This window comes from Plectrocnemia conspersa, unplaced genomic scaffold (assembly GCF_051122295.1).
Source record: "Plectrocnemia conspersa isolate PC_06_02 unplaced genomic scaffold, ASM5112229v1 ptg000010l, whole genome shotgun sequence".
NCBI lineage: Eukaryota > Metazoa > Arthropoda > Insecta > Trichoptera > Polycentropodidae > Plectrocnemia > Plectrocnemia conspersa.
The window spans coordinates 24,546,350-24,561,528 of NW_028277174.1; the positions used below are offsets into that span (position 1 = coordinate 24,546,350).

Sequence of the window (15,179 nt, forward strand, 5' to 3'; positions counted from 1 at the left end):
CTTAAGTATAAATTGGCTCATTATATTTTTTTGTAAAATTAAAAAATAATGCACTTTGCATCTATTGTGAAACCACATCGAAAAAATGTACTCTAAGATTATTTCCATAACAATGACCATATGCTATGTAAATTAAAAACTTAAAAAAAATCGTCAAAAGGTGCTTTAATAGAATTTGTTGACTCCATTGTCACTGAAAGAAAAACTTTTAAATTTCTAAAAATATTAGATTAATCAAAAAGATCTGATTTTTTTACATTTAAAATTATAGTTACCTTATCTACATTTAAAGCTATTAATAAATTAAATATTCTTATGAAGTCTCCGTATATCACTGATGAATCATGGAGGGAATAGCGTAGTCTGTAACGTCTCAGACTAGTTACTCTGAAGTTACGGGTTCGAGCCCCGGCAGAGCGACATTCGAATTTTTATATATAAAAAATGCGCTATTATTAAAAAAACTGGCTCCCAGCCAGTGCCATCTATTTATTATATATTGTATAGCACATCATATTTTATAATTAATAATATAGATGTCATGGTTTCCCAGACTTTTAAGTCGTGTGGTTAAATCTTACTTGTTTGACGGATTTATAAAATAAATTAATACAAGCATTTATTTAAATCAATCAGATCCTTAAATATATATATTAAAATATCACTTTACTTTTTAAACCAAAACCCATCTATAACAACGAAGCTTATAGCAACTATAAATAATTTATTTAAACTAGTTCCTAAATCGTGAAACATTTTGGAATAAGTGTGTTTGTAAAAGTCACTCCTTATGTATAAAACTTATGCAAAAAATCTGTTTTTATAATAAGTAAACACAGATTCTAATTTAATCTATGTAACTCTCATAAATCAGTATTTTTAATCACGATGAATTGCTATATTTTTTATTCTCGAATACCAATGAATGTCTTCCATAAAAAAAATATGCAAATCATGTTTAGCCTTCCGACTGCATTAAATCTTGTTTTGATTTCATATTTTATCTATGAACGTCCTTGACGTTTGACGTCTGGATAAATTTTGATATGTATAAAGAAATTTTTCTTTTCTTGCTGAACGCCATTTTTCACTCGGGCATTATATGTCAAAGTTTACACGAGAAAATTGTAAATATTTAGCATTTAGGATTTAATTCAAGGATACAGAAGTATTAATAAATAATTAATGAAGAATAACATTGCCTTATAGATGTAATTTATTAAAAAAAATATTTAAAAAATAGCACAAGGCTGCGATTAAATTATTTCATTATATTTTTATGAACTTTTTTATGAACTTTTTTCGAATAGACTTAGTTCCGGTACGTCCAATACATCGTACCACGTTGTTTGTGCAATGTTAACTGGCTTTTTTATTTTTATTTATTTTATTTTTATTTTTATTTATTTATATTTATCCCCAATGGATTTTTTGTATTACAGTAATATAATTCTAATTATTTTTTAATTGAGTATATCTCAACCAATTAAAAAATAATATGTTTTATGTAAATTATATTAATTTTATTTATAGTTTTAAAACATGTATTTATTTATAATATAATGAGTAGTTATTTATATATTAGGATAAAAAAATATCATGATACTTTTTTATACAATCTTTTCATAACGACAAAGTTATTTGATTTATTATTATTAGATTTAATTTAATTGTAAGGACGGAATGGCGTAGACCGTAACGTCTCAGACTAGTAACTCTGAAGTTGCGGGTTCGAGCCTCGGCAGCGGCACTCGAATTTATATTTATAAAAAAATGCGATATTATTTAAAAAAACGGTCCAAGCTGCTGCTAAATTATATTACACATAATAATTTGTAATTAATAATATAGATGTCACTGACTCACTGACTTATTCATTTGGTACAGATTTACCCTGTTGTAACGCATTGGGCTTACGCCTGTCAGGTTACAACGTAAGATTTAATAAAATAAAAAATAAAAGAAAACGTTATATTTCGTCGGATTAAACTAACGAGCAGGCGGTTATGATAAACAGTATCCATTAACAGTATCAAAGCACATACTTGAGCAAAGACAAAAATCAGTGTTGAATGCAGTGAAAATAGCTACCAAGCATACCTAGATTACTAAAAATATTTTAAAGATTGTCCCATGATTTTTTTATATACAGCAAGTATATAATATAAAGTAAACAAACAATCGTTTTATATTAAAACATATATGAAGAGCAAAATAGTGATTCATATATATTTTTACCCAAAAGTACATCTACCATTCACACAAATGTTTTATTTGTATTGTGTACATGTTATTTTCTTCCTTGTTTACAATATCGTAAACTTGGAAAAAAATTAAAACTCGGATATGACACATGGAAAAACCAGTAATTGCTGCTTTTCATACCAAAGCAATTTACATAAGCAATTGCCGTGAATTGAAATAGTCCTTATCGAGATTATTCACCTTGCTTCGTTAGCTCAGAGAAAATCTACGAAGGCTGTTCTGACAAAAAATCTTTAGGTGTTTTTTTTATACATACATATGTGCAGTTGAGGTGAGATTTTAATTGCACTTAAAATTTTAACATAATAACGTTAGATCTATTAGATTTTTAGGTCAGTGGATCGCGAGAATGGAGAAAATAACAGAATCGTTAAAAATACATTTACTTATACGATTTAATGTTAATAAATGCACAAATGTACATATAAGACGCAATTACCTTTCGCCTACAAAAAATATATTTTGCACACCATCAATTTTTTTGCTGAATTACTTTGCAAAGTTACTAACATTAAGAGTTTTTAGAGTAATTAGCGTTGTATGTTGAATATTATATTATAACACTAATGACGAAGATTGTTTTTAATCATTTTATGAGATGTATAAATTGGCAAATAAGAAACGGGTTCTGCTATCTTTTGAATGTATTATTAATATGTAGATTAGATTTTTGTTGTAGTGTTTACATTTTTTATGAAGCATTCGTTGCATCTCTAACGATACATTATATCTATAAAACACTTAGGTATGTCTATAATTGCATCGTTTGCACTTGAAAAGCTTGTACGTGATTTCATTGAGCAATTTTGTTATTGGGTGGCAAAATTATTACGTTTCCCAAATATTTTTGCGGGTGTTTTGCTACGTGAATATATATAGCCTGATTTGGAATAACATCACATGTAATACAAACATTCTTGGATTTAGGAAAATGTTGATGCTCAAATATATAAATAATAAGTGTTAATATATGTTAATCGCCTTTTGAAACAATGCAAATATAATCTATAAGCCATATTTTTATTTATATTGTGTTGTTGTTGATTCAGTGGTTCTGGCTATTGTTTTGTCACGACACTTACAAGGCTTTTAACTATATATGTGCAATATATAATAGATACATAGATTCAAAATGATAAAATCTTATTTTGCCGATGTTTACCATATTTTTTATGTTATGAAACGATTCTTTATTTTAATAATTAATGCATACTAAGTAAATAAAATAATAATAAAATTGTAATAAAGTTCTTCTTCTCTGCTTTCATTGAAATTTTTAATATGATATCAATTAACAGTATTTTTAATAACGATCGTATTTTTTACAGATACTCTTTAACTTATTATAATTCCACGTAACAATTACGTTTGCATTTGACTTGCAGAATTAAATTACAATCTATGTAATATAATTACATTTCATTTACGAGCGATTAAATGCATTTGTGAGATAATCTGAATCCAGCATTTGCGGTCTGTCCGAGGTCCCATGAAATAAACATGAACTTTTAACGTATCATTGATCTGTCTATCTTAGATGATCGATCTCAAGTTAATCAGATAGATAAGGAACCGAAACGACATTTTATTGGCACGTTTAGTAGCCATTGTTTGCGACACATTTGCCATCGAATTAATTCAAGTCATACTCAGAGTCAGAGTCCTTTTGAATACATATATTCAACTAATGCCAGTTGCAATAGCTTGGAAATATAGCCAAATTGTATGTTTCACAAATACTTCTATGTAGTTATAAATTGCCAATTTATAATGTATTTTGATTAAATAAGTTCTATAAATCATACATGGGACAATAAAAGATAAAGTGTATCTTAATAAAATAAATGTTCTAAGAGGTATTGATTTGGTGTACTTATTATTGTTCTTAATATGAAAAAATCAATTCACAATATTGTTTATAAACTATTTATGTGAAAGCGTATGTATAGATAATACTGTTCTTTCATTAACATATGATTTTGATACATAGTCAAAAATCATCAGTTTATTAAACCGAGACATATGTTTCTAATAAAATACCATGTAAAATGTATTCGTAATATTGAAATTAAGGTAAGCTTTAATCCATAGGGTATATTTTTAAGTTGTGTGTGCTTTAGTACTCATTTCTCAATCTCATAAGCATGAGAAAGTAATCGAGTAAAACTCGTTTACTTACGTCAACAAAGCATTGCAATTTACACCAAAAAAATATTCGGGGACGTTGATAATGGTGCTCATTGGCCTTATCGGTTATGTCATCGTCGTTGTGTGCTTTCAAGCAGTCAAGAGCACCAGGAAAGAGAAATGTACCTTGGTTGAGATGCAATATCAAAGATGTAGCAGTCCATGACCCAATTGTTACACACAAAAATGTGTGTGTTTACACGTGGAGATTTCGCCGAAAATGGATTTGATGCATATATTTATTTATGATTACAGGTAACCTCCAAATATGGCAGACCTGGTGACGTCCTTCGTGGCCGGTTATCATGACCTTTTGGACAACAAGAGTGATCCGAGGGTGAATGGGTGGGCGATGATGAGTTCGCCTTTGCCCACGATGGTTATATGTGCGTGCTACGCCTATTTTGCAAAGGTATGATATAGAACTAACATAATGCTTAATTTATTTTATTTTTTTTTATTTTTTATTTGTAATTTAATTTTTAAGTTTATAGCAAACATTCAATAATTTAATAAAATAACAGATAATAGAGTAAATTATTAACAATTTTAAAATTCTATGTAAATTCATTAAGGCGTCTTAATATCTTTATAAAACTTTTCATACTAATTTGAGAGATGATAAACAATCAATTATCAAAGAAGAACAGTAATAAACTTTAAATCGTTAGGAGATATTTGATAATAAATATTTAAATAGAATGTTAATGTTATAAACTAGATAGTTATATTCATATCATTTATGCTATCAAAATATATTCTGATACTAAAAATAAGAGTTCAACAAACTATTGTTTAATGATTGCAATTAGTTAAGCAAACAATAATAATTTAGATCAATAGATAAATGTATAGTGATAAGAAATATTGATGCTCGTTTTTGTCGATTCCTGTCTTTAATGACATACAATAATTATTTGCCTTGAATATATTATTAATAATAAAAATTAAAGCTTAAAGGAAGCAATCATATAAAAAAATAAAATATATGTCAAATTAAAAGTGCTTTAGACTAATAAAAAATATAGACCTAAATTGTTATATATGTTAGTATTACTTACACACGCTCGGGCATCCACGCTGTGTAATCATATCCTTGAACCATCCGTTAAATATTGTTGTAAATAAAAAACATAATTTTTTAATCTGCCTAATCAATTTTAATGCAATAAAATAATTAAATTATTTTATTTTGTAGAATGAACTTATTTTAATTTTATTACGTAAACTTCTATTATTATAAAAATAGTTATTTATTCTGATTAGCAAAGTATGAAACCCTTTAATGTATACATTTTTAGTTTCATTCTGTTTATATGATTTATTGTTAGGTTAGGTTACGATTTAATAGTGATATGACTAGTATTGTATGTATTAAGACATATTATACCTACACGAATGATTATTATACAAAAATAATTTCGAACGATAATCACATATAAGGTTTTCTTAGATCTTCCTAGACTCACTATTAAGAATAATTATAATTAAATCGATCTAGGTCGTGCATAATGACATATATTGATTTTAAGCTGTAATAATATGTTAGAATTATAAACATAAATGTTACTGATTCACATACTTTGATGTCTCACAACTTATTTAATAGTTGTTGACTGTGTTTACCTGGTTGTAGCACGTTTAACACCTATTATTTCTCTTGTGGCTAACTTCAGGCGTAACTAATAATATATTAGGTATATTTAATTTGTAAATTATCGTTTTTTTTTCATAATTTATTGCTAGGTAATGTAACGTTTTAATAGTAATAAATGACTAATGTTTACATATTATGTTACATAATATTTAAAACATTTTTTTAATGTTTATAATATTATTTTAATATATACAATATAGTCATCATGATCATATATGCCACGTATACATTTTTTAATTATGCTTAATATTTTCTATATACAATATTTACAACAGAAATAAAATATTTTAATATTTTAAGGAAAAATAAATAGGATAAATAAACTTTTTAAGACAAAATTGCGTATTTGCTATTTTTATCGATAACTAGTTAAGCCGGAAATTGTTAGAAGAATAATGTTTTTTATCTGTAAATTATTACTGGATAACTCTAATTTACATAAATTGAAATAATGTAGTTTCATAAAAAAATTATATTACGAATATTAAAAAGCTAAATTACTACATTTTAATATCCGTAAATCCAATATTTTATAGCTGATAACAATAGTTAAATAATTAACTTGAAAAGGTACGATAATCAGAAACATATTTTTTTATTTAATTGCAAACTATTTAATATTTATTGTTTTTTTTTATAATTTTTTTTCACTCTTTCTTTTCAGGTCATCGGTCCCAAGATGATGGAGAGTCGAAAACCGTACGAATTGAAGAGAATCTTGATAGTATATAATTTAGTGCAAGTCATAGTAAGCTCTTGGTTATTTTACGAAGTGAGTATTCTTAAGTGTCTTCTAAAATAAAACCTGATCCGTCTTTATAATACATTATTTGTACGTACGCGTTTTTTGCCGGATATTAATTAATATATAATTTTTGTGCCATGGTTAAGTTTTACTTTGCAAAAAACCTTTTGAAATCCAATTCTCAAATGTCAAGTTTACACTTTGATCGGACAATAATTGCTGGGGCGTTCCTTTTTTAACTTTATTACGATCATTCTAATGTTGTTAAAGTTTTTTTTATCGTTCATTAACGATGCTATTGTATCGTATTATAAAAGATGGATTAAAGTTTTTTCTTGTAAAAAATAATAGTGTAATAAATATTATTAAATTACGTTTTAGTGTTGCATGTCTGGATGGATTACACATTATAGCTTCAGATGTCAACCTGTCGATTATTCTGACAATCCACTGGCCATGAGGGTAAATATTACATTCTTAGTAATGTATGCTCTATGTCAAATACAATACAAATATTAAATAATATTTTTATTATGAAAGTTCATTACGTTGATTAATATTGATTTTATTTAAGATGGCGAGAGGATGCTGGTGGTACTACATGTCTAAATTTTCAGAGTTTTTCGACACGGTAAGTGCATTGAGCAATTACGGCGAATAGAGTTTGTGTAATTGGTACTCAGTATTTTTTTTATTCGCCTAGACTAATAGAAAAAATCTTACTTAAATAAATTGTTATGGATTATCCATGGCCCACTTGCCGAAATTCATCATTAGTGCTTTCATCCAAATCGAGTTTGTTGTATAAATTCTTACTTTTTTACAGTTTTTCTTCATTCTGAGAAAGAAAAACGATCAAGTCACCACTCTGCATGTAATCCACCATGGAATTATGCCATTGTCAGTATGGTTTGGTGTCAAATTTACGCCAGGTAATAATTAAATATATCATAAATAATAATTCACTCAATCTAGTTTTTTCATGGTGATTTACTACGTAACGTTGAAAAAATTCATAATCACCTATACAAGGGTAGATATAATGTATGCTAATTATTGTCAAATTTATGGAGGAAGAGTATTTGTTTTGAATGAAAAAATGATTGAGTTTTTTATGCTTATAATTTATTCATAAATTTCGCAATGTATTAAATATAAAAAATGACATTGAAAAACGTAACATTTGGATTTAACGATTAATGATATAAGTTCATTCATATTTCCACAAAGCTGACCTTTGAATAGTGATACAGGTTTTTACATAAACATCTTAATAAGTAATATTTACACAATTATGATATATTATTTTTTTAATTTTAATTTATAATATGTAAATTATATGTCAATAAAACAATAAGCATACTTTTAGAGATTTAGCAATTTTAAAATATGAATGAAAATGTATTTTTTCATTTATAATTTTGTAGTTAGTAATCTAATACTGAATCTCTTAAATATATATTTTTCTGCTTGATGACACATGGCATTCAATGTTTATTGCTTTGCTAAATTATTTTTATATAATTTATAATTGTACATATATATTGAATCAATTTAAAACTAATATTTATGATATAACTATGAATTTTTTTATTATAGTCTGTGTAGTATTATTTCCTATCGCTCGCTCGCTAGTTAAGTGACGAGAATGAGTGAGAGTTACGTGCGGAACGCATGTAACGTACGCTCTTATCTCTCACTTACTTTCGTCACTTGACACGCGAGCGAGCGAAAGGGAATGTATCTCACCGTACGCGCCTGGTATTATTATGTATAAGGCTAAAAAACATTTTTTTCTAAAAAAATTATGACTAACTAAAACGTCTAGATGTTATATATATACAATATTTAGCTGTGTAAAAATGCACTTACTTTTTTTATTAGGGCTCAATAATTTTCTCTAAATGTAAATTAATGAGCCCATTTCTAATAAGCGATTAGCTATTTTATAGGCAATATAGATGCAAATTGCAAATAATTAAAATTACAATTAATTATGTTTTGTACAATATTATTTGTTGCAATCTTGTTTTATAGTAGCCATAAAAGATATATAAGCAACTATTAGTATAAAAGAAATATATGTATTTATTATTGAAATTGCATAATACCAGAACATTAATTATATTAACTTTAAAAATTGAATAGATATAATTCACAATATGATTAAAATTTTAACATATGTTTTTTTGACTAAGTAAAAGTAATATCAAAAAATATATGTACATGTTGGCGCAAAAATCGCTATCTATTTTAAAAATTGAATAAGTTGTATTCACAAAAAAAAGCATGTAGATTTTTATTTTATTTGTATTTATTAATATTTTCAGATATCATATAAACTAACTGTGGAATATAATATCATAGAAAAGCCTTTTTAGGGCGTGTTTCATGACAAATGTAATGTTCTTTTCAAATATTACTTCTCAGTGTTTATTTATGTTTGAGGTTTACTTATGTAAATTAATTATTTAATATAACATGAAAGAAAAAATAATCTAGAGCTGACAGATCAGTCAAATGCAGTTGTCAGTTCATTTCTGTTTTACGTGAAATTATTCTGACATTGAATATTTTTGAAAAAAGCTCATTGTTTGCATATATTACTGAAACCATAAGTCATCTCTGGACGAAGAAAATTTTCAATCAACCCTCTGTATCTCTCTCCTATTACTTTCAAAACATTAATTCACTTGATTTGTTCTGATGTAATTCCGCACTAGACTGTGCCTTTATGGAGATCCAGCTGATGTTGGTGTACAGCTATTTTATTTTCAGAATCGCAAATTCCGCATTTATGTATATTGATGACACCGTGGCAATTTGGAAACAGACCCTTGCTCTTGAAAGCGTTGAATGAAACTTCGGATGGTTGGTCTTGAAGAACAATTTCTATCAATAAAATGTTAACAATATGCTCTTTGTTGAGGCTATAATTAAATGGTTGTTTTCAAAATAAAATTAAGCTATCTCTGTTACTTTCTCAGTCGTGTACTTCTTAATGAGAAATCTCATTAATCATTATTAAATATTTATAAAATAATAAAAATAAAAAAAAATATTCTGTATTAAAAAACTGTAATTCGAACTTTTCTAAAAATATTAACAGTGTTTACCTTTAAGTTTTTTAATACCAAATCTTGACAGATAATTTTATACAGTACATATTTTTGTAATATTTGTCATATGTTCACTAAAAACAATAAAACCGTAACTGAGCAACCGTTTCACGGTTACGTGATCCATATAACTGCACGCCTTTTGCGTAAAACTGGTTCCGTTTTTCGTCTACGTTAATTGAACTCTCAAGTTTTTTGCCTGTATTAATCAAATTTTGTGTAAACACCTGTATCGAATCACTAATCGAAGGTCAGCTTTTTTGAACTATGAATCATTTCACAAATATTCCATTTAAAAAATTACTACTATAAATATTACAAATTTTCAAGGCTGATTTTTTGACAAGGATTTTTGAAGATTAATTATATATTATTTTTTTAGGTGGACACAGCTCTTTCTTCGGTCTTTTAAACACCTTCGTCCATATTGTGATGTACTCGTATTATCTATTCAGTGCCATGGGACCTCAATTCCAAAAGTTTTTGTGGTGGAAGAAGTATCTCACAGCCTTACAAATGGTAAGTTAAGATTGATTACTTTATTGATACAATAGCAATTGATTCAAATGAATCAATCGATTAATACTAAATGATACAATGAACTGACTTTTTGTAAATATCACTTTCTAGATTCTGAGCTACTTTTAAATAGACAATTTGTATTTTTTTTATTACAAATAAGGCTAATATCATTTCAAAATAAATAGTGTAAATAATATCACAACCTGTAATTTAATATTAATCTAAAACTTAGGTTTAGGTCTAATAGCTCAGTAAATATTTAACGATTATAGATAAATCATACAATATATACAAAAACACATCATTTCTATTAATTGTTTAAAAGCAAATGTGTCCGATAAAAATGACATTGAAAACTACTGTATCAAATATTTTTGAGGTGAATGTGGGTGTACGCCAAGGATATGTTCTTTACACTAAAAACTCTTGTATAAACATATATTAAAATTGCATGTTGTTATGAAAAATAAAGCATCGAATGCAAATAAAAATTTGCTAAATAAAGTCTATGATTGTAATAAAATAAAGAATTAGTATATTGTAGTTATGATCTAAATTACATATATCTAGTAGTGTTTCCTATTTTTTTCGCAATATGACGTAGCAATTATCAATCTATTTTCAAGAAACATCTCTATATCTCTACTTACAACTAAAATATTAAATTTAGATATCAAGTTAATATAATGTAACTAACTTAAAAATAGTAAATATGAAAATAAATAAATACAATATTTAAAGATTAAATTTATTTTCATTTCATGTTCTTCTAATATAGTTTTTATTTATTTTGAAGCTTAAAGGCCAAAGTATATAAGTAAGTTAGCTGGTAATTATATTATTAGAACGTATTTTTTAAGAGTCTATAGGATTTTTAATTAAAAATTAGAATAATGATTGATATTATTGTTTTTGCTGTATTTTTTTAATGCTCATAAAATTACTATTTTGATAATACTTAATAGGTTAATGCTATTATAGATACATCGGCAACCTTTCAAATTTTGCGGTCATTTAATTGACATATAATGTAATGTTTTCCTGATTTAAAAAAAAATTGTTGTACTTAATGTCCTCGTTATATTTGTTCGTTTTACTAAGATAAGTTTCAATAACACATTTTACAATACATATTTATATTAAGAAAAAAGTGGTTTTCGATTTATATAATACATGCTCAAATCAATTTGGCCGGTTTTTTAAATGTTTTCTTTAGAAAATATTAAGCATTATTTAGCTACGTATTAAGTTATTTTCTGTCATTAAAATAAAATACGTCTATATTTAAAACAAATACTAATAATACTGTTTTATTGTATAAAAAATAGGTTTTTGCATAATAATTAAATATTAGAAAGCCATTGTAATATTTTGTAATACATATGATGAAGTTTACGTACTTTTGAGTAATATTTTTGGTACTGTTATGCAATCAAACAAATGCGCTTTATAAATCAACCCTCAAAGAAATCGTTATTTGAACAAAAAACGATATGCCAAAACCCCCAGAAGTAGAAATCGCCATAAACTATCAAAAATCAAACAAAGGACGTTTACAAGTTTCTACTAAAAAGAAAAAAATAATATTTTAAAATTAAATTTTGCGAGGTGCTCTTTAAATTGTACACAAAAATAATATGAGTCAATATGACACGGTTTAATTTAATAATTTTACTTATTTAAATGTGCATTCAGGAAATTCTATGGCACTGTCATGTCTGTCAAAATAGAGATTTTTCATACAGTTGCGTAAAATAAATTAGCAGCTACCAGATAATAGATTCATTCATGAATGAAGAACTTTTATATGTACACACGCAGCGGAATACATGAGAGTTCATAAGGTGACGGAAAAGTCCCTTCAGCTTAATTGCATAAAATAAACTCGTTCACTATTCGTCAAATCTGCTAACAGAAAACATATGAAAAATATCACAAGAACTTAGAAACAGTTTTTCAAAGACTAACTTAAAGACCTGCTACACTATTTTTATTATGAAATGCTAATATATGGACTCATTTAGCTTACCGGATAAATCTTTCGAATGCGCATATAAAAATATTGTTTATGCAAAATTTCTGAGAAAAAAAATATGATAAATACTTCATAAGGGATAAACTAAATTAAATATATACATATTATTAGATAATGTACAATTAAAAGCGCAAATATGAATGGGATGTTCTCAGGATAGGTCTCGAAAAATGTTGAATTTTTGTTAGAAGCAGCCTGCATACAAAAGTCCTTGAAAGATTTAGAATTGCTGCCAAAAGAAGTACTAACAAACGATAAATTGTAAAAAGATTCATAGTGTTATAACGGATGTTGTCTGTAACCTTATTGCGACATAATATCAATATCACAATATTATAGTCGTAATCTCGATATATTTAAGTATAAAAATATGTAAATGAAAGCGATATATAAAAATCAAAGAAGTGACTAGTTATTATATGATTAGCAACACCGTTTCCGCTAGTAGTCATTAGTTACTATAACATTGCACTTTTAGTATGTGGTTAAAATAAAAATTTATTTTGAAATTCATCGTTAATTTGTGTCTGTTTATGGCAGTGGTATGGGTTAATGATATCAATAATATCAATAATTAAAAGTAGGAATGGGTGACGATTATGATAAATAAATAAATAAAAAGACGGTTGTTAAATAATAAAAAGAAATGAATAAACAATTGAAAAATGACTTTTGAAATATTTTTCTTATGTTTTATTATTTACAAAATTATTTGTTATTGTTTGTAAAATTTATTATAATGACTAATAAAAAAAAATACTCAGAAAATACTATGAGTAATATTGTTAAACAATTAAATCAATGCAAAATATAATAATTAGACTACTTCACATGATTTGCAATAAGAACAGACATTGCTATCCTATTCGTGAAATAATTCACGAATTTCTCGAAGGTTTGCCGCTTAGCGAGCGTCGATATCTTTTACGACACATTCAATACAAACGTCATAATTAAACGTTATATATTCCAAATGGCACACGTATTCACATTTATTGGCGTTCACGTATATTGCAACAATTTAATTATTTATTATAGAGAACGACACGCCTGTATTACTGTAATTATAATTTTAAAAATTCCTTCGCAGTGATCAATATACACACAACATGAATTACCACGTGCACCGTAGCGATGCAACGTTTACGTCGTTCAATTATATCAACGTCATATCGTGACGATGATGTCGTTTATAGGGTGAACATGCGAAAATTTTCCCCTTTGTCCTGTCACATATTGTATGTCTTATTGTAAAAAGAATCAGTTTACTTTCACTCTGACATTTCAATATTATAAATGGCTAGAAATAAATTAGTCGATCAATTAACGTTCAAACACAATATGAAGATTGTACAATGACGTCAATCTATGATCATTTTAATAGATCGGTCATAGTTACAAAAAAAAAACAGATTTATGGAAAAACCAGTAATTTAAAAGCATATTGTAATTGAACCGCTATGTAGCTATTTAATTATTATTACTACCTTTGATTATTCTTACAATGAAATGTATAATGATTTTATATTATATCTATTACAGCTTCAATTCGTCTTGGTTATGATCCACGCCTTCCAGTTGCTCTTCATCGACTGCAATTATCCCAGAGCATTCGTTTGGGTTATCGGTCTTCATGCTGTTATGTTCTATTTCTTGTTCCAAGACTTCTACAAACAGACTTATTTGAAGAGAAAAGCTGCGCAAGAGAAAAGGGTATTTAGATACATATAAAGAATAAGTACAATTAAGATAGTTATTAAACATATTTTTTTCTTACAGGAGAGAGATGAAAGGAACAGGCAAGAAAAAATCCAAAATGATAAGAACACTGCAAGCCAAAATGGATTTTCTGGAATCGCTCAAGTGAACAAAATTGCCGATAGTTTCAGCACAGCCAGACAGAGAGTAATAATTGACCATAGCGCTTCGGGACAATAAACGTCTTCATTGCGTCTTGAAAATATGACAATGTGTTAAAAGCAGGATCTTCTTAACATTAAATAATATATGTAAATATATAAAATATATATTATATTATATTATATATATATATTGTTTTTGCGCGATAAATATATTAAAAAAATATTATATTAATGTCCTTGGAGTCTCGATATATTTCGCCAGAATATTTTTGGCATCATCAAGAGAATTACACTTTTTTTTACATCGTAAAGATAGAGTTTTAGAATTCAAACTTTTACTAATTTATTGCTTTTTATGGCAAAAACACATCAGTTAAGATTGATAACTATTCCCCTATCTGCTAGCGGAGAGCGTAAAAATAAAAAAAATTATAATATATATATATATATATTTATAAGTTAAGAATATATAGATTTATTATTCCCTAAAATTTTAAATAGAGCCAAAACGGGTTCTGATTAAACATCTAAAATAAATAAGCAGTATTATCTATACCTCTAAGATTGGTGATAAATAACTGCCGAAATATGGAAATAAACCATTGTTTAATATTTTTAATCGTCTGCTCAAAACACTGTATTTGTACAATGTATTTTTTAACTACATTGAATATATTTTTATATTTTCAATGTATATTTTAATTACATTGAATATTTTAAATAAAATATGGATGTAGTTTAATTTTTCAATTTATTTTGAACGTTTTAAATAACATATAGATCGGTT

General features: G+C 26.6%; 1 protein-coding gene across 1 annotated transcript in view; it reads left to right on the top strand.

Moving 5' to 3' along the window:
• LOC148231112 (very long chain fatty acid elongase AAEL008004-like) overlaps positions 1-14,469 on the top strand; it is a 38,616-nt gene extending 24,147 nt beyond the window's left edge. Inside the window, exons 2-9 of the mRNA XM_088195036.1 lie at positions 4,708-4,864; positions 6,774-6,881; positions 7,236-7,316; positions 7,429-7,485; positions 7,681-7,786; positions 10,356-10,492; positions 14,073-14,243; positions 14,310-14,469. Of these exons, the coding sequence (XP_088051162.1) occupies positions 4,721-4,864; positions 6,774-6,881; positions 7,236-7,316; positions 7,429-7,485; positions 7,681-7,786; positions 10,356-10,492; positions 14,073-14,243; positions 14,310-14,468 (963 nt within the window). The 5' untranslated portion in view covers positions 4,708-4,720 and the 3' untranslated portion in view covers position 14,469. The remainder of the gene's footprint in view (positions 1-4,707; positions 4,865-6,773; positions 6,882-7,235; positions 7,317-7,428; positions 7,486-7,680; positions 7,787-10,355; positions 10,493-14,072; positions 14,244-14,309) is intronic.
• The last annotated feature ends 710 nt before the right edge of the window (positions 14,470-15,179 follow it).